Below are 22,728 nucleotides of genomic sequence, written 5' to 3' on the forward strand. Positions count from 1 at the left end.
GTACGGAACATTCCTGAATGTGAGAATAACCTATCCATCGATCCTGAGAGTTGAGTCTCAAACTTCCCCCAACTGATATTGAAAATTTCAGTCTGTCACCCACCCCGCCAAGCATTTCCACGCCCACTATCGACATCACAAACTCAATGCTGAGCCGTTCAAAATCTCTATCAGTCTACGTTTCCAGACTCATTCTCGGCCGACATAATCTTTTACAGCTTTTTCATTCAAAGTCTAGTAGTGGTCGCCGCCGCCATAACCTCAGAGACGACGAAGACAGTGATAAAATTCGGTTCCAAGAGACAAAGGAACATCAAGAAGAGGGGTATATACGTCTGTTGAAAAGCAGAGGTCAGCACATTCTCACAAACCCACGAGTTCTTGATACCATCGTTCGTAAATCTGTCATAAAACCCAATGATACGGTACTAGAGATCGGACCCGGCACAGGAAACCTTACTTTGAGGCTCCTCCAAGCTTGTGAAAAGGTCATAGCAGTCGAGATTGATAAGAGAATGGTGGAGATTCTTCGTAGTCGAGCTGCAGAAAGTGGACTTGAGGACCGGCTTACAGTAAGTTTGATTTGTTCATTAACTGTTCGATAAAATTCCTTAATCAGAATTCTTCATAGTCGAGCTGACTGTGTTTTTTTTTTTTTTGAATTGGGTTTTGCAGGTTATATGCAGCGATGCATTGAAAATTGAGTTTCCAAGGTTTGATCTTGTTGTAGCCAACATTCCCTATGGAATATCTTCGCCTCTCGTGGCGAAGTTGGTCTTTGGGATGAACCAGTTTCGGAGTGCAACACTTCTCTTTCAGAAGGAGTTTGCACGACGCCTATTGGCCAATCCTGGAGATTCGGAGTTTAATCGCTTAGCTGTAAATGTGAAGCTGGTGGCTGATGTGGAATTTATCATGGATGTAAGCAAGAGGGACTTTCTACCATGTCCCAAAGTTGATTCATCAGTGGTAAAGATCTGGCCTAAAGCTCAAGTTCCAGACGTGGATCTTCACGAGTGGTGGGCCTTCACGAGAACGTGTTTTGGTAAAAAGAACAAAACGTTGGGTGCCACATTTAAGCAGAAGAAGAAGGTGATGGAGCTTTACCATTTATCTGGAAAGAGTGTCTGCAACGATGAAAATATTGGCAGCTGGCATCACAAAGGCAAATTTAGCCATGTTGAAGTTGACGGAGATGGAGCAAGTGATGAAGGGGGCTGCTCTTCGTTTTCTTGCTCGGGAGTAGAGATGAGTTTGTTTAGGGAGAAAATTGTTTGGGTTCTTCAATCCAATGGATTTGAAGATAAGAGGCCTTCAAAGCTGTCCAATGAAGAGTTGCTGGATTTGCTTTCTTCCTTCAATCAAGCTGGAATATACTTCAATGATCATAAAAGAACAAGGGACGCAAACAATGCCATATTGGCTACTTCTTAAGGTCCATAGTAGTGCTTTATGTTTGCAAAACTTCTGTCCTTTTTCTTTATCGCATCTGAAATCTCATTTCAGCACCAGTTTAGTCCGGCAAAAAGAAAGAATTTATCTCCGTCTGCATTATAAATGTTCGGGCAAAATACGGATTACTTCCCTATGGTTTGGCCCTTTGGCAGATGACCTCACTAGGTTTTATTAATAATCAGTTTGCCTCCTCATGATTTTGGAGTAAATTGCAACTCTAACTCCGTTAATAGAAAATGTTAAATGACTCTAGTACCCTTGTACTTTTGTTTTTTTTTAATAATCTACTTCTCTATCTCTGTCTTCTCTTTCCTCTCTCTCACCCCCAAGAAGAAGAAGGTGATCTCTAAACTTCACTGCCAAATTTGAACAAAACCAGGTCCCCACCCTCCCACTTTCCCAAATCCACTTTCTTCTCCTCTCCCCATCAAAATCCAAACCTACAAAACCTCCGCTAATTACAGAAAACTAAAACCAATTGCTAGGGGACACAGTGATGAAATTCATATTGACTACTTTGGAGATTCTGGTGGCATAAAATCCCTCTGATCTATTATGGAAAACTGGATTGGAAGTTTGGAACTTCTATCAAACAGGTGGCGGGCTAAACCAATTGCTCTTCTCTGAAAAACAACCCAAATTTCTCCCGTTCCCCGAAAGGAAAAGACACAAACCAAGAATCAAGAAATTCCCCAAACCCACCTATGGATATTTCCGTGGGCAGTCACGTTGAAATCTGCAGCAATGATGACGGGTTTCTGGGTTCCTATTATGTGGCCAAAGTAATTAAAGAGTGGACAAAGAAAAATTAAGGATAGCATACACAACCCTTTTAGCAAATAAGCAGGGGCCATTGAAGGAGATGGTTCAAGCTTTTAGTTTGAGGCCACTCCCTACACAGATTAAGCTTCCAGTTTCAATGTGTTGGACAAGGTGGACAAAGGGGCCAGAGAGGGTAGTGTTGTTTGTGAGGATATTGTTGGGGAAGATGATGGAGAAGGATAGTTCTGTCATCTTACACCAAAATATTCATTTATTTAATTATTTTTTTCATTTTCAGTCTCATAATAGGCGTGTGTTTTACACCTCCCGTCAGTTTGGGTGGAAAATTTGATGGTAGCACTTTACTCCAAAACCATGAGGAGGCAAACTGCTCATTAATAAAAGTCAGGGAGGTCATCTACCAAATGCTCAAACCATGGGGAGGTAATCCGTATTTTGCCCTAAATGTTATACCAGTCTTGTGTTGTCACTGGCCTCTATTATTATTATTATTATTATTATTATTTTGGTTAACTGGAACTTGCATTAAAACTAAATCAAAGATAGTACATCTCTTGGGTATTCCACCCCGATAGAGTCTGCATATAGGAAATTAACAATACAATGCGGAATGTAAAGATAGTAGAAAATTCCCCATTGAGACCGGGGTATCACTTGCCAAAGTGTGAGCACATTTGTTTGCTTCGCTGAAGATGTGGTTGATGGTGAAGCTATCAAAGCATTGCATTAGGGACATGCATTCGAAAATCACAGTACTCAACAGGTGATTATCAATTTTCTTAGCCGAAAGGAGCTGAGAGGCAGCTAGAGCATCTGTTTTGACTTCTAATCTGTTAATGTTTTCCATAAGAGCAAAATTGAGGCCATCAGGGTTCTGCCATGGTACTCAAATCTGCCATCATATTGCGGTGGAAACTGCCTTTCATATTGCCATTGCGATCTCGGATTAAGCCGCCTGTTGAGGCCCGCTTGGTTGCGAGATTTACTGATCTGTTCGTGTTAAGCTTGAAGACCTGTTCTAGTGGAGGTACCCTACCGATCCGTTTGTGTTAAGCTTGAAGACCTATTCGAGTGGAGGTACCCAACGTACAAGGATGCTATTTCGGCACTTAAAAGAGACTGGATTGATAGTGAACTCCCATTCCGTTGCTTTTGCTAGAATAACCTTAACCACTTGATTCGATTGGTCAGAACTCGAGTTGGTTTGAGGTTCAAAGAGGCTTTTGTTGCGGTGGCACCAGATTGCTAGAATAACCTTAACCACTTGATTCGATTGGTCAGAACTCGAGTTGGTTTGAGGTTCAAAGAGGCTTTTGTTGCGGTGGCACCAGATTTGCTAACACGCAAAGGGAAAGATGAAACGCCAACCAACACCGAACTGGTTTGAGCCAGATATTTTGAGATTTTTTTGAACCCAAGTATGAAGAGGGGTGTTGAAATGAGTGTTGGGGAAGTCGATCTCATTCCAGACTTCCATAGCTCGTGGACAATCGCGCAAAACATGGTAAGTGTTCTCCTCAATCTGGTCACACCAGGAACAACATGGAGAGTTTGTGATGTGCCTAATGTAGAGGTTATTGCACGTGGAGAGACGCTCATGTGCCATAAGCCAAAAAAAATATTGGATCCTAGGGGTGCACGGGAGTTTCCAGACCCAAGACGAATCATGGTGGTTCAGAGTAAGAAGCATTATTGGCGAGGTTGTAAGCCGATTTTGAGGAGAAATCCCCATTACTGGGATTTATGATTCGGTCAGGTTTTTGGGTGAAGGACAAAACATTGGTGTTTTGAAAACTCTCAACTAAAGACGGGGGTAAAATGAAAGATATGTGGTTGAGGTTCCAGTGATGTTGGTCCCAACAATCACGCACTGTCAAGTCATCCTCTTTCCAATTTAGAGGATCAGCAATAAGAGAACGTAGAGAGCCAAGGCCCGTCCAGTTATCAAGCCAAAAAGATGTGGAAGAACCATCCCCAATGAGAATGTGGGATCCACGTTGAAGAAGGGGGTAGCCCTTTTGAATGCCCCTCCAGGTGGTAGAGCAATTCTATTTTTTGGGATGGGCCAGATTGTAACGGCCCTTGAGAAGACTTTGGTTGTTTTTGTTTTTGTTTTTTTTCTCGTCAAAAGTGAGAAGATTATATTGATAAAATGCCCAGCTGCACTTACAAAATGAAGATAATTACAAAGAACTTAGACAAAACAAAACTAATCGTCTAACAAATACAAAATGAGTAAATCACAAGACAATCAATGTCTTTTATCCTAACTCAGGCATGACCTGACGCAACAATGATACCTTTAAACTGCCTAACATCTAATTAGGAGTCTAAAACGAGAAAAAGTGCACAGGACAATGGAGATCATTACAAAGAACTGGGACAAATCCAAACTAAACGTCTAACAAATACAAAATGAGTAAATCATAAGACAATTGATGTCTTTCATCCCAACCCAGACATGGCCTGACGCAACGACGACACCTTTAAACTGCCTAACAACTAATTAGGAGTCTCAAACTAGAAAAAAGTGCGAAGTTAAGGACAAAAGATACCAAATGCCTAGACAATCAGATGCACTACAACCAAGTATGAAAGGACCAATGAACTTTCAAGAACTTCAAATCTATCAAGCCGTCACGAGTTGTCCCGCCAAAGACATCGTGTAGGAATAGAACGCTAAGACTTTGGTTGTTAAATGATGTGCCTAATTGCCTACATCTAGTGACGCAGCCAGGATTTTCCTCCCACGGGGCCTGGCTTGATAAACATATAGTTTGTCTCGAAACGTATACTTATTATATCATAAAGTTTTTATTTTTCAATGTATTACATTTATACATTGAAATAATTATAGCCTAATACAGTTAAAGTATATCAACTGTTTTGTTTTTTCTTCAGGCTACTTCAACTCATGTGCTTTTTTTTATTTATGAAAGAAATTGAAAAATGGAAATGTAAAATAACCGATTTTTTATCAAATCAAAACATTGTTTTTTCTTTAGGCTACTTCAACAGTCACGTGTTTATTTTTAATTTATGAAAGAAATTGAAAAATGAAAATGTAAGTAACCGATTTTTTATCAAATCAAAACATTATTTTTTTCTTGGGTAAACTATAGTTAACCCCCTCTAACTAAGCCTCGCGTGCACTTTGCCCCCTCTAACTTTTTTTTTTGGCACTCAACCCCCTTTAACTTTTTTTTTTGGCACTCAACCCCCTCTAACTAACTGAAAATCAAACGTTCATAACTTCAAACGGTCATAACTTCTTCGTCCGAAATCGAAAACATGCAAATTATATATCGATTTTGAGGTCTTGAAGTCAGCTTTCTAATAACCCCAAAATCACATCACGATTCAAAGCACACAGAAAGTTATGATCAAAAGAGTAAGGGCTGGTAGACAAAGACCATTTTGATCATAACTTTCTGTGTACTTTGAATCGTGATGTGATTTTGGTGTCATTGGAAAGCTGACTTCAAGACCTCGAAATCGATATATAATTTGCATGTTTTCGATTTCGGACGAAGAAATTATGACCGTTTGAAGTTATGACCGTTTGATTTTCAGTTAGTTAGAGGGGGTTGAGTGCCAAAAAAAAAAGTTAGAGGGGGCAAAGTGCACGTGAGGCTTAGTTAGAGGGGGTTAACTATAGTTTACCCTTTTTTCTTTAGGCTACTTCAACAGTCACGTGCTTATTTTTTATTTATGAAAGAAATTGAAAAATGAAAATGTAGAGTAACCGATTTTTTATCAAATCAAAACAAAATTATTAAGATTATATAAGTAACTTTACACAAATAATTATCAATAATATGAAATTCGAATGCATTTTCAGAGCTCGTTTTCTTTTTCTTTTCTCAATGGAATATAAAGAAATTTCATAGAGAAAGGTTTTTGTGTGTTTTAGTTTTGTATGTAAAAAATGAAACCGGAATTGAGTGGATGCAAATCAGCACTAATCCCGAAATAAGAAGAGAGATTTTATCTTTCAGTTGTTCATCATTAAACAGAAACTAAGGATTTGTGAGTAGTGCTCTTAACTTCTTGAGGTTTTTTATTGGCAACGTCGCAGATTATTTGTTGGTGGTGTTATGATCTAATGCAGCTGTTTATCCCATAAACATGAAGGACCATATGCTTGGGTTACGTGGACATTTGAGAGGATAGAGATTAAGAAAGTGGCTGGGTTATTTGGGGGGTTTGGAAGATGAATGAGTGAATTGCAGTGTGCGGTTGAGATTGATAAGATTTGATATTTTTTGTAAAAAATGTGTTTGTTGCCGATCAAAACAAAATGTATGTATGTGACCTTACCCAAAAAAAAAAAGTGAGTTTGTATAATCTGTGGAAAAGTGAGAGAGATGCAGAGTGAGAAGGGCAATACTGGAGAGAGAGAGAGAGAGAGAATCTGTAACTTTTTTTGAAATTGAATCGAGTATCGTTTTTGTGTAAAAGCCGGAAGTCAAGATTTGGTCAAGAATATGCATCTCTACGATTTTCCAGGAAATCATACTGCTCTCAATTCATTTATGAAATTTAAAGTGTATCTGAACGGCCTATTGGGATGATGGTGATAGGTAGCTTCCGCTTCATCTTAACTGTTGGAAAGTTGACAATATCATCCTTCTCAGCCTCCCATCTGCATGGTAGAAACTGGAAGGTCAATATAAAATACATGCTGATACATCTGTACTAAGAACAAGTTACTAATCACAAGTTTTGGCTCCAAATTTCTACCAAGCTCTAAAAGGCATGCACCCAAGACTCAATTCCTGGTTGTCGTTGCATGAACTGACTAATCATAAACAGATACACAATTGCTTTCAGCTCATCGAAATATCATGATGAATTTTCTGGCCTTTTGGTATCTAGACTAAAGTGATTAGTGCCAGACAAACATATAATCTTATATGAATGCTATTATAATCAACTAAGTTAAGGTTTTAAAACTTTCTTGTATGATAGTTAAAAAATTATACCTGTAAGTGGTGACAAGATGATGAAGGAAAATTGAGATTTCAAGCCTTGAGAGTTCTAGTCCAGGACACAGCCTTTGTCCACCGCCAAATGGTGTGAAGGTATTGTTGTTAACAACTCCTCTTGTTTTCTTGTACAAACAGAAAGTTTATGTTAAGAATAGTAACAATCGATGCCTTTAACAACCAATGTTCATAGTAAAGAAATTGCGGTATACTGAAACTTTAGGTACTGCTGTGGACAATTCTTGTTTCAACAGAGATATTGGCAGAATGTATGGGATGAAAAAGAGCGACAACATGAGATTTGCAATGGTTATCATGTTCTTAATTGTCAGTGTCTCACCATATTGCTCACCTAATTTGAAAGATATCTAGTTATTTCTTCCCTTCAATACTAATCAAAAACAAAAAAAATCCTTCCCTTTCAATATCTACTGATGTTAGGACAAAATAAATTAAAACATGGCTTTCATGATTCAAGGTGTCTCAATAGCTTAAGTTTCTTCAGATTGGCTGAAATTTTATTTCAAGATGCCATGTATAGAAGATGAACTGGTGCACTTAGTAATGATATACCCCGTGGTGTATTTTTTTTAATTTTCTACCTCCTTCCGGTTCTATCTTATGTCTTACTCTGTTTTTTTTCTTTTTTTTTTCCTTTTCATGTAGGATGGATGATGATGGGTTAACTAAATAGTGACGTACATATGTGACAGTAAGCTAGCTTCCTGAATAGGGGAAATATCACATAAATTGTAATAACAACCAATAAATGGATAGAGCAAAAATGCTGCAGAAGGTTCATATAGTTAAAAGGAGGATGGCCCATTAAGGGCTTGGTTTAGTAAAGATATCCAATGGCAGGAACTACAACCATAACTAGTTGATGACATAAAAATAATCCAGCAAAGTAGCTAAAATGTTGAGAATACTAAAATAATACCTCTCTATCTCCAAGGATGAAATCGATAGGGGTCTTCGTAATTTTCTTCATCCATGTGAACGGAGCTGAAGGACGCCAAGAGACACCATCCTTTTGGTATGAAATAACCTGCAAAAGAAATAATAAACAAAACGGCTCGCTTTTTTATTTTTGGTCAATGATAATTATAGGATGTGATTATGGCTCCGTAGAAAAGAACAAAGGTTTAGGTAGTGTTGTATCTTGTGATCAAAAGAGACCGTTCCATTTGCAGAGATTAGTGCCTAGCCTGGTTTAATGGAATTGTTAGCTCCAAAAAGCGGCGCTATTTTTTGGTTGGCAATTCCTTTGACAAAACACATTTTTCCTTGTATCCCATTCTTTATTGAGTTGTAATTTCTTTTTATCTTTTCCAAGTGTAGCAAGTCTGTATGGGAATAGAGTGGAAGGAGTCATATATTTGTTATTGAGAGTGAGTGAAAAAAAAGGCAATCATATCAACTGCGAAGAAAGAAGAATGCAACCCGATCAATCTCTCTATCAGTCGGCAATCAATCGAAAGCTGCTGGATGGTTTAGTCATCAGTCAAAAAAAGAGATTTGTTTTGCTATCCCTACTATATATAGCAGTCTTTTATTGGCTGCTAGGTTAACGAGAGAAGTCGAGCAGCAGCAAAACAAAAAGGACGTGGGTTTAAGTTAAAACACATGGAAGGGTATTTTTACCTTTGTATCTTGGAGTGATTAAAAAGATCGATAGATTGATCAATACTCTCTCAAGTAATCTCCAAGAGGTTCATACAACAATCAATCTTTACTGTTGTGTTGCTTCCAGTGGATTTCTGGAAGGGTAATCGGAAGGCTTGAGGATTCGAGGCAGCGGCAATCAAGCACTGGGTGTGGTAAATGAGCGATTCGGCAAGTAGGTTTTAAGGCGATTGTGAGGATTCAAATCGTAGGTAAGATTACTTGTAACTACACATTAAGTATAGTGTTTTGATTCATTCCCGTGGTTTTTTACCCATCTAGGGTTTTCCATGTATATCTAGTGTTCATCGTTATTTTCAATTCCTATTGCTTGCTTGGCGATTGCTTGGATATCGAAATAGGAATTTCAGGGATAAACACGAACACCAATTAAGGAGTGAAACTATGTAAGGAGCAAATAGTAATTAGCTGATTCAATTTTGCATAAATAGCAACATCTTCAAGAATCAAGAATGCCCACAATGGCAGCTTACTCTCCAAGGTCTGTCATGGTGAAACTTATTATCATCATATTCGCCATCTTTCTGTCTTCTCTTTTACCATGTGATGCAGCTCGATTGACTCGTGGCCGAGGTATCTTCTTGTCACAATCTTAACATTCCAGTTCGGCGACATACCTCTTCCAATTTTCAGCTTTACACAAGAGGCGAGGACGTGGGTGCTAGGCGATTTGGGTGCTCTCCTTTTCGTCTCGATTCTTGCTTGATTCCTGCTTGATTCTTCTCGCATTTTCTCTGGCTGGGCAGATCTGCGCATATCGTTCTCCTTTCCGTCTTTGCAAGAGGTGTTTCCTAGTTGTAGTTCTCCGTTGGCTGCTGCTAGGGTTTTTGATTCTGTTCCTGTGGAAGTTCTTCCTTCGGTTAATTCAATTGGGGGTTTGGGTGTTTCTGAAAAGTCTGTTCCGATTGGATTGACGGAATTCTCTATGGATCCTACTATTGCTGATAAAATTGTGTCTAATGAGTTGTATGAATTGCTTGATGAGTTGAATAAGGGTCGATTTGCGCACTTACAAATTGCTGATTCTGATGATTCCTATTTGAAACAGATTAAGGTTTTGTCTACTGAAATCCTTTTGTTACGTTCTCAAGTGGAAAATAAAATGGTTGAGAAATCTGGTGGTTCTGAAAATGGTAATAATTCTAGGGTTCCTGCTATTGGTTTGACTGCTGGTGGAGAGATACTGTTGCTCCTCCTAACGAGGAGAGTCCTTGTATGCGGCTAGAGTTTTCCCCCCCTGTAATTGATGGTGATAAAGTTAGGGTTTCTACTCCGAATCAGGTTGAAGAGTTGGGGATGGAAAAATGGCAGGATTGTGTGGTGGGGCACTTTGTGGACAAGAAGTTGTCTTACATGACTGTTAGATCTATTGCGTTCAACAAATGGGCTAAATTTGGTTTGTCTGATGTGCTATCCAATGACAAGGGTTTTTATTTTTTCCAATTTGGGGTATCTGGGGCTTATAGACAGATTGTGGAGGCTGGCCCGTGGCACTTTGGTGGTATATTGATGGTGTTGCAACAATGGAGTCCTCATTTAGAGTTTGAAAAGGAGGTTTTGAATAGACTTCCCATTTGGGTACAGCTTTATGATGTTCGTTTGCAGTTGTGGACTGCCCCGGGCCTTAGCTACATTGCTAGTTCTGTGGGTAGGTCCTTATATGCTGATGGTATGACAGAGTCTGGTAAACGTATTAGCTACGCTAAGATTTACGTGGAAGTGACTGTGGATTCTCCTTTGCCTTACTCTCTTGAATGGGTTTTTCTCTCCTATTACGATTACCCTAAATCGAACATGGTATCATAGCTAGATTTTCGGAGGCCTTTTTCCTTTGCCAATTGGTTTGGAGTTGGATGCTTTAACATTTTATGGTTACCCATTCTGATATTTGGGGTCCTTCTCCTGTTACTTCTTTAAAAGGCTATGGATGGTTTATTATTTTTATTGATTGTTATTCTCGTGCCACATGGGTGTACTTACTCTAGTCAAAAAATAAAGTATTTTCCTGTTTCAAATCTTTTCATAAGATGGTGTGCACTCAGTTTGATACACATATTAAAATTCTTCGGAGTGATAATGAGACTGAGTATATTGATAAGATTTTTCGGACATATCTAGATGATGATGGTATTATTTTTCAGACAACTTGCGTTGACACTCCACAACAAAATGGAGTCGCTGAACGTAAAAATCGTCATCTTGTTGAGGTCACTCGATCCCTTTTGTTCACTATGAATGTTCTCAAATACTTATGGGGAGAAGCTTTTTTAACTGCCACGTATCTTATCAACCGTATGCCATCTAGTGTCCTTAATTTTAAAACACCCATTGAGTGCCTACCAAGCAGTTGTCGAGTTACGACTCTTCCACTAGGGTGTTTGGTTGTGTGTGTTTTGTTCATGCCCCCAAACCTTCTGGGGGCAAGCTGGGACATAAAGGCCATAAGTGTATTTTTGTTGGGTATTCTTCTACCCAGAAAGGCTATAAGTGTTATGATCCTTATTCTAGGAAGATGTTTGCCTCTATGGATGTTACCTTTTGGGAAACAGAGGTTTTTTATTCTCTCTTCAAACCATCTCTTCAGGGGGAGTATCAGCAGGAGGAAGAGATGTTTACCTTTTATAATCATAGTGAGGGGGAAAAATTGTTCTATGATCATAGTGAGGGGGAGAAGGAAAAACACCGGAGAAGAACCAGTATCTGTTGAAAGGAAAACACATGATATTGGTGGTGACATTGAGGAACAACTACCTGCACGATGACGACTGCAGGGAGCTAGCTTACAGAGGTATGCTAGACAGAAAAATGGAAAGTCTTCATGTGCGTTATCACCTTGTCAATCACAATCACCCACTCCAGTTCTAGATTCCTCAACTAACTCTTTTGGTAATGATTCTTCTCTTATTGAACATCCTCCTACGGATCCTGATAATCTTCCTATTGCTATTTGAAAAGGTGTCAGATCTTGTACTCAACATCCTATCTCACAGCTTGTTTCTTATGATCATTTGGCTCCTTTGTACCATTGTTTTGTCTCTTCTCTTTCCTCTAATCTATTCCACAGAATTGGTAGGATGCATTCAGGATACCTAAGTGGAAAGGAGCTATGTAGAAGAGATGACAGCTTTGAAAAAGAATGGCATCTGGGATCTAGCGTCATTTCCAGGAGGGAAGAAGCCAGTGGGCTGCAAGTGGGTGTTCACTATTAAGCAAAAGGCTGATGGTACAATTGAGAGATACAAGGCAATGCTTGTTGCCAGAGGTTTTACTCAAACTTATGGTATTGACTATGAGGGGACGTTTGCTTCGGCAGCGAAGATGAATTTTGTACGAGCTCTCCTCTCATGTGCTGCCCACTTGAATTGGCCTCTTCAACAGTTTGATGTGAAAAATGTATTCCTCCATGGTGATTTTAGAGGAGGAAGTTTATATGGATATTCCACCGGGTTTCTCTTCTCTTGCAAGTGAGGTAAAGGTGTGTAGATTGAAGAAGACACTTTATGGGCTGAAGCAGTCACCTAGAGCCTGGTTTGGCAGGTTTTCTAAGGCTATGTTGAGTTTTGGTTACAAGCAGAGCCATGCAGATCATACGATGTTCATCCGGCGAAGTAATGGTAAGATTGTTGTCGTTATTGTTTATGTTGATGACATAATAATGACAGACAATGATGTAAGTGAGATTCATAATTTTTAAGTCTCGTCTAGCTCTAGAGTTCGAGATTAAGGACTTGGGATCATTAAGATACTTCCTTGGAATGGAAGTAGCGAGGTCTGATAGAGGTATCTTTATTTCCCAACTCAAGTATATACTTGATCTTTTGGAAGAAACAGGTATGTTGGGCTGTAGACCTGCAGATTCTCCTATTGAGGCGAATCATCATCTTAGTGGAGATGTGGGGGAGCGTACTGATAAGGAGAGGTATCAGCGACTTGTGGGTCGACTAATATACTTGACCCACACTCGACCAGATGTTACTTATGCAGTAGGTGTTGTTAGTCAGTTTATGCATGATCCTCCTACTTCACATCTAGATGCAGCTTATCGTATTATGAGGTATCTGAAATCAGCTCCAGGAAAAGAAATTTTGTTCTCTAATCGTGGCCATTTGCGATTGGAGGCATTCACTGATGCTGACTGGGCTGGTTCTGTGGATGATAAGCGCGCTCTACTTCTGGCTATTGCACTTTCCTTGGGGGTAATCTGATTACCTGGTGAAGTAAGAAGCAATCGGTAGTTGTCAGGTCTAGCGCAGAAGCTGAATATAGAGCTATGGCTCATGGTGTTTGTGAGCTCTTGTGGCTCCAAACTTTGTTACGTGATTTGGGGTTTGCTGATAGTGTTCCGATGAAACTCTATTGCGATAATAAAGCTGCCATCAACATTGCTCATAATCCCATTCAGCATGACAAAACAAAGCACATAGAGTTTGATCGACACTTCATCAAGGAGAAGTTGAACGAGGGTTTGATATGTATGCCGTTTGTGAGATCTGGAGATCAGTTAGCTGATATATTCACAAAAGGGTTGGGTAGCAAGAGTTTTTATCTTATTGTGTTCAAGTTGGGCTTGATTGATATCTTCGCACCACTTGAGGGGGAGTGTTAGACGATGGGTCTATTTGTATCTAGTGTAATAATGTGTCTTATCATGTAATCAGTTTAAGTATCTAGGACCGTAGTGCAATTATTGTACAGCTTGTATATATATATTTTACGTTGAATGAAATTAACCCTTGAATGGGTTTTTCTCTCCTATTACAATTACCCTAAATCGAACAGTTACTGTTGGTATCAAGTATCCCTGGCGACCTGTTAAGTGTCAAAGTTGCAAAGTGTTTGGTCATTCTGACTGTTCTCGGCAGGTGATTGGTGAAGCAACAAGGGTCGTTAATATGGTTGGGTCAGGCAAGGCTTGGGTTGTGAAAACTGGAAAAGATGTGGCTACAATGGATTTGTCAATAGCTTCTGATGTTGTCATTTCTGAAGCGGCTGTTGGGACTTCTACTCCTTCAGCTGTGGTTCAAGAAATTGCTGATTGTACTGATGTGGTTATAGGGAAGGGTGATATTATGGCTAAAAGGACTCCAGGGTCTGGCTCTATGCGTGCAGGTTCTGTTACGACTGGTACTTGTAAAGTCTTGGTTGCTGGTGGCACTCCAAAGTCTGATATGTTTGCTGCTCTTTCAGATGTTGGGGGGGGGGGGGGGGGGGGGTGTTGAAGGTTGCAGGGGATTCTGTTAGCGATGAGGTTAGCTCTTCTTCCTTATCTCCTTTTCACTGTAATATGAAAGGGGGTGCTCCTCCTGCGTCTGAAATTAGTATGGCAGCTCAAGATTCTTATGAATTCTTACCTAATGATCTTGGAGTGGGTATGACTGACCCTGACGTTGTTATGATGGCTCTGGATTCTGTAGGGTTGTGTAAGCCAAAAGGGGGTAGTAAGGCTCCTGGGGTTGGGAAGGGTGGAAAGAAACCTAAAAAGCGATGATTAAGTTTGCTTCTTGGAATATTAGGGGATTAAATAGCCCCATTAAGCAAGTAGAAATAAGAAAATTTATTCCTACTAATAAGTTGTCGTTGATTGGAATCATTGAAACCAAAGTTAGACAGGAGTTTTTAGAACCTACCATGAAGAGTTGCCTTCCTTCAGGGTGGGGTTTTGTTCATAATATTGTGTCTGGATCTATTGCAAGGATTATAGTAGCTTCGGATAAACATGGGACTTCGGTGAATGTTCTCTCTACTACTGATCAGATGATTACTCTCTGTTGAAATGGAATCGAAATATTTTGTAATTTCTTTTGTCTATGGTTTTAACCAACCTGGTGCTAGAAGAAATTTGTGGAGTGACCTTAATGCTGAGTATGGATCTGTGGGGTCTCTACCTTGGATCCTTATGGGAGATTTTAATATAGTTAGATGGCAGAATGAGAAATCAGATCCTACTCATCTTGATGTAAATGCTGCTGGAGAGTTTAATAAATGTTTGGAAGATATTGGTATGGAAGATCTGAATACAAAAGGCTCTTGGTTTACTTGGTCGAATAAAAGGAGTGGTCAGGATCATTGTTGCAGTCGATTGGACAGAGCTCTAGTTAATAATCAATGGCAGAATTTGTTTACTAAGACTGAAGCTGCAGTTCTTACTCCAGGTGTTTCTGATCACAGCCCACTAGTTGTTTCTGGTTTTCCCTACAAGGGAGGGAAAAAACGATTTAAATTTTTCAATTTTTGGATGAACCATAGGAACTTCTCCTCTCTTCTTACTTTGTCATGGTGTAATCCTGTGGAAAATGGTGATAATCCTATGCTGCTCCTGTATATTAAGATGCGAAGACTAAAGCCTTGTCTAAGGAAATCCAATAAGGAATTCTATAGTGATATTCAAAATAGGGTGATGGTTGCTAGGGAGGAGCTTCTTAGTGTTCAAAGTCGTTGTGCACACTCTTCTAGTGATCCCATCTTGCTGGACTACGCAAAGCTTTGTCTGCTGAATTTTAATGGTTGGAGGTGTGCACCCCAAGCTGAAGGTGGACTGGGGTTGAAGTCTCTTACTATTTCGAATAATGTTACTATGATGGGGCACTTGTGGGCCTTACGTAAAAAAGAAGACACTTTATGGGTGAAATGGGTCCATGCCTTTGTCATTAGGGATCGGAACTTTTGGTATATGAGGACCCCTTATGACTGTTCATGGACCATCAGAAAACTTATGCGTTTGAGAGTCATGGCCCAGAACTTTGTGAAACGCATTATTGGGGATGGACAAGGAACTTGCCTTTGGCTCGACAATTGGCACCCAAGTGGTCCCCTTTACAAACTGTTCGATGCAAGACTTATTTCTACCCTTGGAAGATCTATTTCCGCTACCGTTAGTACTGTAATTCAGAATGGGGAATGGCACTGGCCCAGACCGCGAAATTCTGTGATTCATCAGATACAACACTCCATTCCTAGCTTTGTTGTTCCTCAATCTGATAAAGCTGATGAAGTTGTATGGACTGTTTCCCCTACAGGGCAGTATACCAAGCACACATGGGAGGCTAGAAGAAATAAAGGAGAGGAAACTCAATGGTCTACTATTGTTTGGTTTCCAAAAAATGTGTCTAAATGGTCCTTTATCCTATGGCTAGCTTGTCTTAAGGGGCTGTCCACTAAGGACCGTCTTCTGTGATGGGGTATCGAGGTAGACCCTGTTGACCCTGTTTGTGTGCTATGTTCCCAGAGTGCCGAATCTATTCTATTCCAACACCTGTTCTTTTTCTAGGTGTATTTGGGAGCCTATCCTACTCAGATTTCAGATCCAAAGAAGGGCACATACGTGGGATTTAGAACTGAATGATGCTTGTGGTTTTTGTAGAAGTAAGACATTCAGCTCTTTGTTGTTTAAATTGGCATTAGCTGCTGGGATATACTTCATTTGGCTTGAGCGTAATTCCAGAATTTTTGAAGGCAGGCCCAGGAATTCAAGTGCAGTCTTAGTGTGTATTGATGACAATATAAGACCAAGAGTTTGTACTTGGAATCAGTTCCCCAACTCTTTGGAAAACCAAAGACTCTGTGCTCATTGGAACATCTCTACTAGAGTTCTTGGATCCGCAAATCTCTAACGAGGAGTTAGTATAGTTGTTTGGTAGCTTGTAGTAGGATGCTTTTCTTTTGTTTAAAGCAGTTTGTATAGTGGGTTTTGCACCCTGTGTTTTTTCAGTTTGGTTGGTTATAAAATGACACATTTACCAAAAAAAAAAAAAAAGGGAATGCAGAAAGATGAAGACGAAGAAATGAGCAGATAAATGAATCCTACAAGAAGCAGCGCCAGGTGAACTAGTAGACTGACCTTTGATTTCTACATCTTGCAGAGCTTTCCTCCAAGCTGCATGGATGATATTTCCCATTCTTAGAGTTTCACTAATAACCTAAGGAAAAATTCCCCCCACAGATTAAAAGAAGCAGGTTAGTACTCAACTCTCTCTCTCTCTCTCTTGTTCTTGTTCTTCTTTTCTCTCCTTCGAAATTCAGTGAACTTTTTCCAACTGCGAGTGCTTTTTCTTTCTTTTCTTTTTGCTTATGATTCGGCAAACTTTATGATAGTTGTAACAAGAGACTCACACTTTGAGTAAATGGCAAGGACATATAGTCCATCCAAGTATAATCATCACAGGTACGTGCTTTCTGCCTCTTCAAATCCATGTTCTCCTCCTACCATTGCAACCGAATCAATTGCATCAGAACTTGTTCAATGTTACTGCTCAAATCATTCACAAGAAGAGAGCCAAGGCCGAGAATTTACTATTGTATTTCCTACAACAGTAGGGCTTGATGCCAACAAAGTAAAACACTGCAGTACGTACAGGGAAGCTTAATTAGCTAGGTAATTAAGAGCATCCTAGGCAAGACACCGCAGCATAGGACTCCCAAATAATTTCACTGTGTACTGTGTAGTACATGACAAAAATGTCTTGTTATTAATAAATGCATCCTTAAGTAAGCAAAAAGAAAAAAGGTCCCACCCAGATGGCAGCCACAGAGTGCTAGTCCCCTTCTCTCACTCTAAAAAGTGCTAGCCACAATAATACCCATGTGGGTATGCATGTACTTGGGTTTCTTTTATAATGGGATATATTGGATGCTGGATGAGATGCAAAATTGAGAGTTGGTGTCTACTATATGTAACTGTTGTTTACGTAAATACAGTAGGGTCCTGCAAAGAAACTAAACCAAAGCCTATAAAGGGTAGATGTGTACTTTTTTTTATGTACTCTTAATAATCACACACCAAGGCTAGCTTAAGTGCACCTCGAGTAATCTCAGACCTAAAAGTTAACGACCAAAAGGAAGAGTAATAGACAGTTGGGGTACGGAAATGATGTAGAACAAATCTCTACAGATTTTCTGGTAAGATTTGATAGGATCAAATCAAGGAAGAAGTATTGATCAAGACATTCAAATTATGGGAACTTTTAATTCTAGAATTTTATTTTTAATTTATGCCACTTGTTTTGGCAACTTTTGTTAGGGAATAATAATAGTAGGAGATCTTATTTGGTGCCACCTATTTAGCATGATTCTAGTTTCCTAGAGTTTTTTATTTCCTTATTTTGTTTGCTTGGTCCCTACTCCAAGTTGTATTCTTGGTAGCCAAGCATTACCTTATCAGCTGGGCCTACTACTAGTATAAATAAGGGTGCAACCCTCCTTGTTGTTCATTCAATCATTCAATAAAAATCAGAGTTCTCTCGATATTCCTTGTGCACAACGTTTGTTCTATCTTTTCTTGTGGAGTCAAGAAGGTCGTCTGTTAGAACGATACCTAACCCCATTCGTCTACTAGAACGATATCTAGTCTCTCTTCCGCTACAACGCTACGTTAAGAAGTATTAGAGCGAGGACCACCCTTGTCTCAACGTCTGCCGATGAAGTGAATGGAGCAAACCCTAACAAAAGTGATCGCAATATCGATGCCTTCTGGGGTGCGTTCGAGAAGCAACAACAACAATCCGAGATGCAACAACAGTTGACGGAGATTTGTAACCTGTTGGCTGGAATGAATCTCAACCGGCCGCCGACAGGTAACCCTGATAATCCTCGAGTCCAGCAAGCACATGAGCCAAGGGTGCATAACAATCTTGTCCGCTTAGGGAATCATCCTATGCGCATCGCAAACTACCCAGTTTACAATGGTGAGTCAAGTGATGACGGCATTGAGAGGATTGCTATGCATGAGAATCCTAGAGAAGCTTTCTAGAATAACAACTATTGTATGAAAATGGATCTTCCGTCTTTCAACGGGCAGTTAAACATTGAAGATTTTCTGGATTGGCTGCATAAAGTTGAGAGGTTCTTTGATTACATGGATATCGAAGAGGAAAGGAAGGTCAAGCTGGTCACTTACAAGTTGAAAGGCGGTGCTTTTGCTTGGTGGGAGCATTTGCAACTATCTCGACTGCGGCAAAACAAAGGCAAGATTCAATCGTGGGACTGGATGAAGCAGTTGATGAGAGCACGTTTTCTTCATCCAGATTATGATCAAGTTCTCTTCCATCAGTACCAAAGGTGTCGGTACCAAACTAGTTCCATCAATACCAAAGGTGTCGGTACCAAACTAGTTCATGAGTATGTTGAAGAGTTCCAGCGACTCTCTTCCCGTAATGATCTACCAGAAACGGAAGGGTAGTTGGTGACACGATTTGTGGACGGGTTACGTACTAACATACAAGATATTGTTACTATGCACCAGTTCATACCTTGCAGGATGCCATCTAGTTGGCAACAAGGGCTGAGTCGCAGTTGAGCCATAGAGGAGGTGTTCAAAGTCAAGCCCCCACTCGCACATCCAACTTCCTAGCGCAGAATCCGATTGAGCAGGTTAAAGGGAAGGCAGTCTCTGAGGCAACTTCCAATCAGGCCTCTCAGAGTTAGACAAAGCTCCCCTGGAGAAATCAGACGAATACAAGGCAAACTGTAGGCAAACCTGATAACCAAAATAAACCTTATGCTCCTCCTCGAGGTGATAAGTGTTATCGTTGCAGAGAGGCAGGTCACCACTCAAATAGTTGTCCGCAGAGGCAACAGCACGTCAACCTAGCAGAACATGGAGATGAAGAAGACTATCAACAAGAGGATGAGGTCGAAGAAGAAGATCCAACAGAGTGGACCCATGAGGATGAGGGTGCATCACTGGTGGTGCAACGTTTGATGTACACACCCCGAAAGGAAGAGGTGCAAAGACACAACATCTTCAAGACTCGTTGTACAGTCAATCAACGAGTTTGTGATTTGATTATTGATGGAGGTAGTAGTGAGAACATCGTGTCAAGGACCATGGTTGACAACTTAGGGCTCCAGACGCGAAAGCACCCTTCCCCTTACAGTATTGGCTGGATCAGAGATGTCGGCGAAACCGAAGTAATAGAACAATGCGTTATTCCTTTCTCGATTGGGAAAGAATATAAGGACGAGATTTTGTGCGACGTGGTGGAAATGGATGCCTGTCACATGTTGTTGGGAAGGCCGTGTGTTAAGTTATGGGTGTATGTGTAATTAGTGTGTAATTGAGCCCTTGTGTAATTAGATTAGAAGATAAGGATCTCGGTGTAATTATTCTCTTAGTCTTGTATAAACTAACGTAATGAGAAAATAACCCTAGTTTTTGGGTTTCTAATTCTATTGCTCAGTTTACATGGTATCAGAGCAATCGATCACTTTGGGACCCATCTCTCTACCATCGTTGGCCTCCCATAAAGCTCCAACGAGACCTCGTCGCTCCTGACATCGTCTCCTCCTGACATCGTCTGCCTTCAATCAGGCTCCGACGTGTCTCTTCCCTTTCCAGAGAGACTTCTGATAGGTATTCATAGTCGGCCTTCACTCTCCGACCTCTGGCAAATGTTGCTGACCTCCGGCGACTCCTGGGTTTAAGATTCCTGCCCTCGCCAACCTCTGCCAAACCACGTAGAGGTGGTTTGGAAACTTCCGACAGATTTCGGAACAGGTATTGTCAGCCCTTTTTGATCTCTCACGCTACTGTTGCTTCCGAATCCAGTGATAACCACGTACAGGTGGTTGTTCAGAGTTTTTTGGTAACCCTTGCTGCTTTTGCTGATTTTTCTGTACTCTAATCTGTGTTTTTCGGACTGATTTTACTTGGGTTACACTTGTTTGTTGCGGATTTGATCGGGTATTGCTTATTTGAAAGTGCTATTCTTCTGTTGAAATGTCAGAGGATAAACAAAAGTCTTCCGCTAGTACAAATGATGAGTTGAGTTGTGTAGGGACTCTAGATAATTTTTCTCTGGATATTTGCCACATTAAGTTGGATGGTACCAATTACTTGATTTGGTCTCGTACTTTTACCTTGGCTATTGAGGCCAAAGGGATGTCAGAGTTCATTGAGGGCCCTGTTGCTCCACCTATTGAGGCAGTTGAACTCAAGAAGTTTAAATCTCGAAAATCGTTAGTTATGACCTGGTTATTTAATTCTATGAGGGCTGATATTCGTCATACTTTTCTGCTTCTTGATACTCCACATAAGATTTGGACTACTGCAGCCCAAACCTATTCCCAACAGGGAAATGATGCACAGTGTTTTGAATTGAGGAAGAGGCTCAGTACATTGGAACAAAATCATCGTTCCGTTGCTGTATATTTTGCTGACTTGAATGGAGTATGGCAGGAATTTGATTATTATCAGGGATTTCAGGCTGTTTGTGCTGTTGATGCTGCTGCTTGGTTAAAGCGGTTGGAGAAGGAATGTATTTATGATTTTTTGGCTGGATTTGATATAGAATATGATCCGATTAGAGTGCAGGTGTTGGGGCGTATTCCGTTTCCGTCATTGGGCGAGGCTTATGCCATTGTTCAGCAGGAGGAGAGTAGGAGAGGTGCTATGTTGGACACTCCTACTCCTGAGCGTTCTGCCTTGGTTGCCATTCCTCAGGGTGGGCTTGTTCCACAAAGTGGTAAATCACAATCTGGTACTAGCAGTGGGCCTATTGATCGAGAGTCACTCCGGTGTGATCATTGCTACAACACCGGCCATACCAGGGATTTCTGTTGGAAGTTACATGGTCGTCCCTCTCGTGGCCGAAGGGGTGGACGCGGTGGTCGAGGTCGTGGTTCCATGCGTTCTCAGGCTCAGGCCCATGTTTCGGAGTCTACCTTGTCTGATTCTGGGTTCAGTACTAGGGTTCAGGCGCCTTCTGATCATATTAGTGGTTTTTCCCAGGGGGAGATGCAAGGTCTCAGGCGCCTAATGGCTCGGGCTGATTCTCCATCTACTATAACTCCTCCTTCCACAGCAAGTGCCACTTCCTCCTATTTTGCTCACACAGGTATTCCGGCTAGTGCCTTTACTGCCTCTTCTACAATTCCTTGGATTATAGATTCCGGTGCTTCAGATCATATGACAAGTTGTTCCTCTGTATTTGATTCTTACTCTACTTGTTCTAGTAAGGATAAGGTCAGGATAGCAGATGAATCGTTCTCTGCTATTTCAAGGAAAGGTTCCGTTCGCTATTCTCCCTCTATTTCCCTCTCTTCAGTTCTACATATTCCAAATTTTGCCACTAACCTTTTGTCCGTTAGTAGTCTTACTCGATCTGCAAATTGTTCAGTGACCTTTTTTCCTACTCATTGTGTTTTTCAGGAACTGGACACGGGCAAAATGATTGGCAGTGGTAAGGCACATGATGGCCTCTATTTTTTGGAGTCTGCACCTCGTTCACCTATGTCATGTGGTCGTGCTTTGCAAGCAGATACGAGTTCAACTCTTTCTATGTTACATCAGTGGCACCGTAGATTGGCTCAGCCTTCTTTTGGGATTTTAGAGAAACTTTTCCCTACTTTAATTAAGCATTGTTCTAGGAGTCAATTTTTTTGTGAAGCTTGGAAAACATAGACGTTCTTTTTATGCACCTATTAATAAACGGAATGCCTCTCCTTTTATGGTTATTCATTCTAATGTTTGGGGTCCTTCCCCTGTTCCCTCTTTTAAAGGTTTTCGCTGGTTTGTCACTTTTGTTGACTGTTATTCTCGTGTTACTTGGGTGTATTTACTTAAATCAAAGAATGAAGTTTTTTCTTGTTTTAAATCTTTTCATGCGATGGTGCGCACCCAATTTGATGCGAATATAAAAATTCTACGTAGTGACAATGGCACTGAGTATATCGATAGGATTTTTCGGACCTTTCTGGATGAAAATGGCATTCTTTTTCAGACGACTTGTGTTGACACTTCACAACAAAATGGAGTTGCTGAACGCAAAAATCGTCATCTTGCTGAAGTTGCTCGCTCTCTGTTATTTACCATGAATGTTCC

At 40.5% G+C, this 22,728-nt stretch overlaps 3 protein-coding genes and 1 long non-coding RNA gene across 6 annotated transcripts in view; 2 read left to right on the forward strand and 2 right to left on the reverse strand.

Annotated features, from left to right (window-relative positions):
- Positions 1–1,464, forward strand: LOC131304306 (ribosomal RNA small subunit methyltransferase, mitochondrial). The gene is made up of 2 exons (XM_058331512.1): positions 1–572; positions 676–1,464. The coding sequence occupies exons 1-2, from the start codon at positions 147–149 to the stop codon at positions 1,432–1,434; spliced, it is 1,185 nt and encodes a 394-aa protein (XP_058187495.1). The 5' UTR covers positions 1–146; the 3' UTR covers positions 1,435–1,464.
- A 636-nt stretch (positions 1,465–2,100) lies between these two features.
- LOC131304310 (uncharacterized) lies at positions 2,101–4,525 on the reverse strand. Its single transcript, XR_009192352.1, has 3 exons — positions 3,494–4,525; positions 3,302–3,403; positions 2,101–3,251 (listed from the first exon to the last, which is right to left on the reverse strand). It is a non-coding gene; the product is annotated as an uncharacterized LOC131304310 (long non-coding RNA).
- Positions 4,526–6,642: 2,117 nt separating this feature from the next.
- The window catches only part of LOC131303225 (3-epi-6-deoxocathasterone 23-monooxygenase CYP90C1), a 38,037-nt gene continuing 21,951 nt past the window's right edge, over positions 6,643–22,728 (reverse strand). Inside the window, 4 exon segments of the mRNA XM_058329989.1 lie at positions 6,643–6,883; positions 7,224–8,274; positions 16,750–16,828; positions 17,022–17,111. Of these exon segments, the coding sequence (XP_058185972.1) occupies positions 8,171–8,274; positions 16,750–16,828; positions 17,022–17,111 (273 nt within the window). The 3' untranslated portion in view covers positions 6,643–6,883; positions 7,224–8,170.
- Positions 17,738–22,192, forward strand: LOC131304305 (uncharacterized). Of its 3 annotated transcripts, XM_058331510.1 has the most exons (3): positions 17,738–21,742; positions 21,865–21,913; positions 22,057–22,147. In XM_058331510.1, the coding sequence occupies exons 1-2, from the start codon at positions 20,626–20,628 to the stop codon at positions 21,867–21,869; spliced, it is 1,122 nt and encodes a 373-aa protein (XP_058187493.1). In that variant the 5' UTR covers positions 17,738–20,625; the 3' UTR covers positions 21,870–21,913; positions 22,057–22,147. The 3 variants fall into 3 exon arrangements, with proteins under 3 accessions (XP_058187493.1, XP_058187492.1, XP_058187491.1); XM_058331509.1 differs by lacking the exon at positions 21,865–21,913 and having other exon boundaries at positions 17,766–21,742; positions 22,057–22,192; XM_058331508.1 differs by having other exon boundaries at positions 17,766–21,913; positions 22,057–22,183.

This window comes from Rhododendron vialii, chromosome 10a (assembly GCF_030253575.1).
Source record: "Rhododendron vialii isolate Sample 1 chromosome 10a, ASM3025357v1".
In the NCBI taxonomy this organism is placed as follows: domain Eukaryota; kingdom Viridiplantae; phylum Streptophyta; class Magnoliopsida; order Ericales; family Ericaceae; genus Rhododendron; species Rhododendron vialii.

What these genes read in the sequence shown, in the direction of transcription:
- LOC131304306 (XM_058331512.1), top strand. Translation starts at nt 147, where the DNA reads ATGCTGAGCCGTTCAAAATCTCTATCAGTCTACGTTTCCAGACTCATT. An exon ending in GACTTGAGGACCGGCTTACA is followed by an intron (nt 573 to 675) that starts GTAAGTTTGATT and finishes TGGGTTTTGCAG; the next exon opens with GTTATATGCAGCGATGCATT.
- LOC131304305 (XM_058331508.1), top strand. Translation starts at nt 20,626, where the DNA reads ATGTCAGAGGATAAACAAAAGTCTTCCGCTAGTACAAATGATGAGTTG. An exon ending in CTCTGCTATTTCAAGGAAAG is followed by an intron (nt 21,914 to 22,056) that starts GTTCCGTTCGCT and finishes TGTGTTTTTCAG; the next exon opens with GAACTGGACACGGGCAAAAT.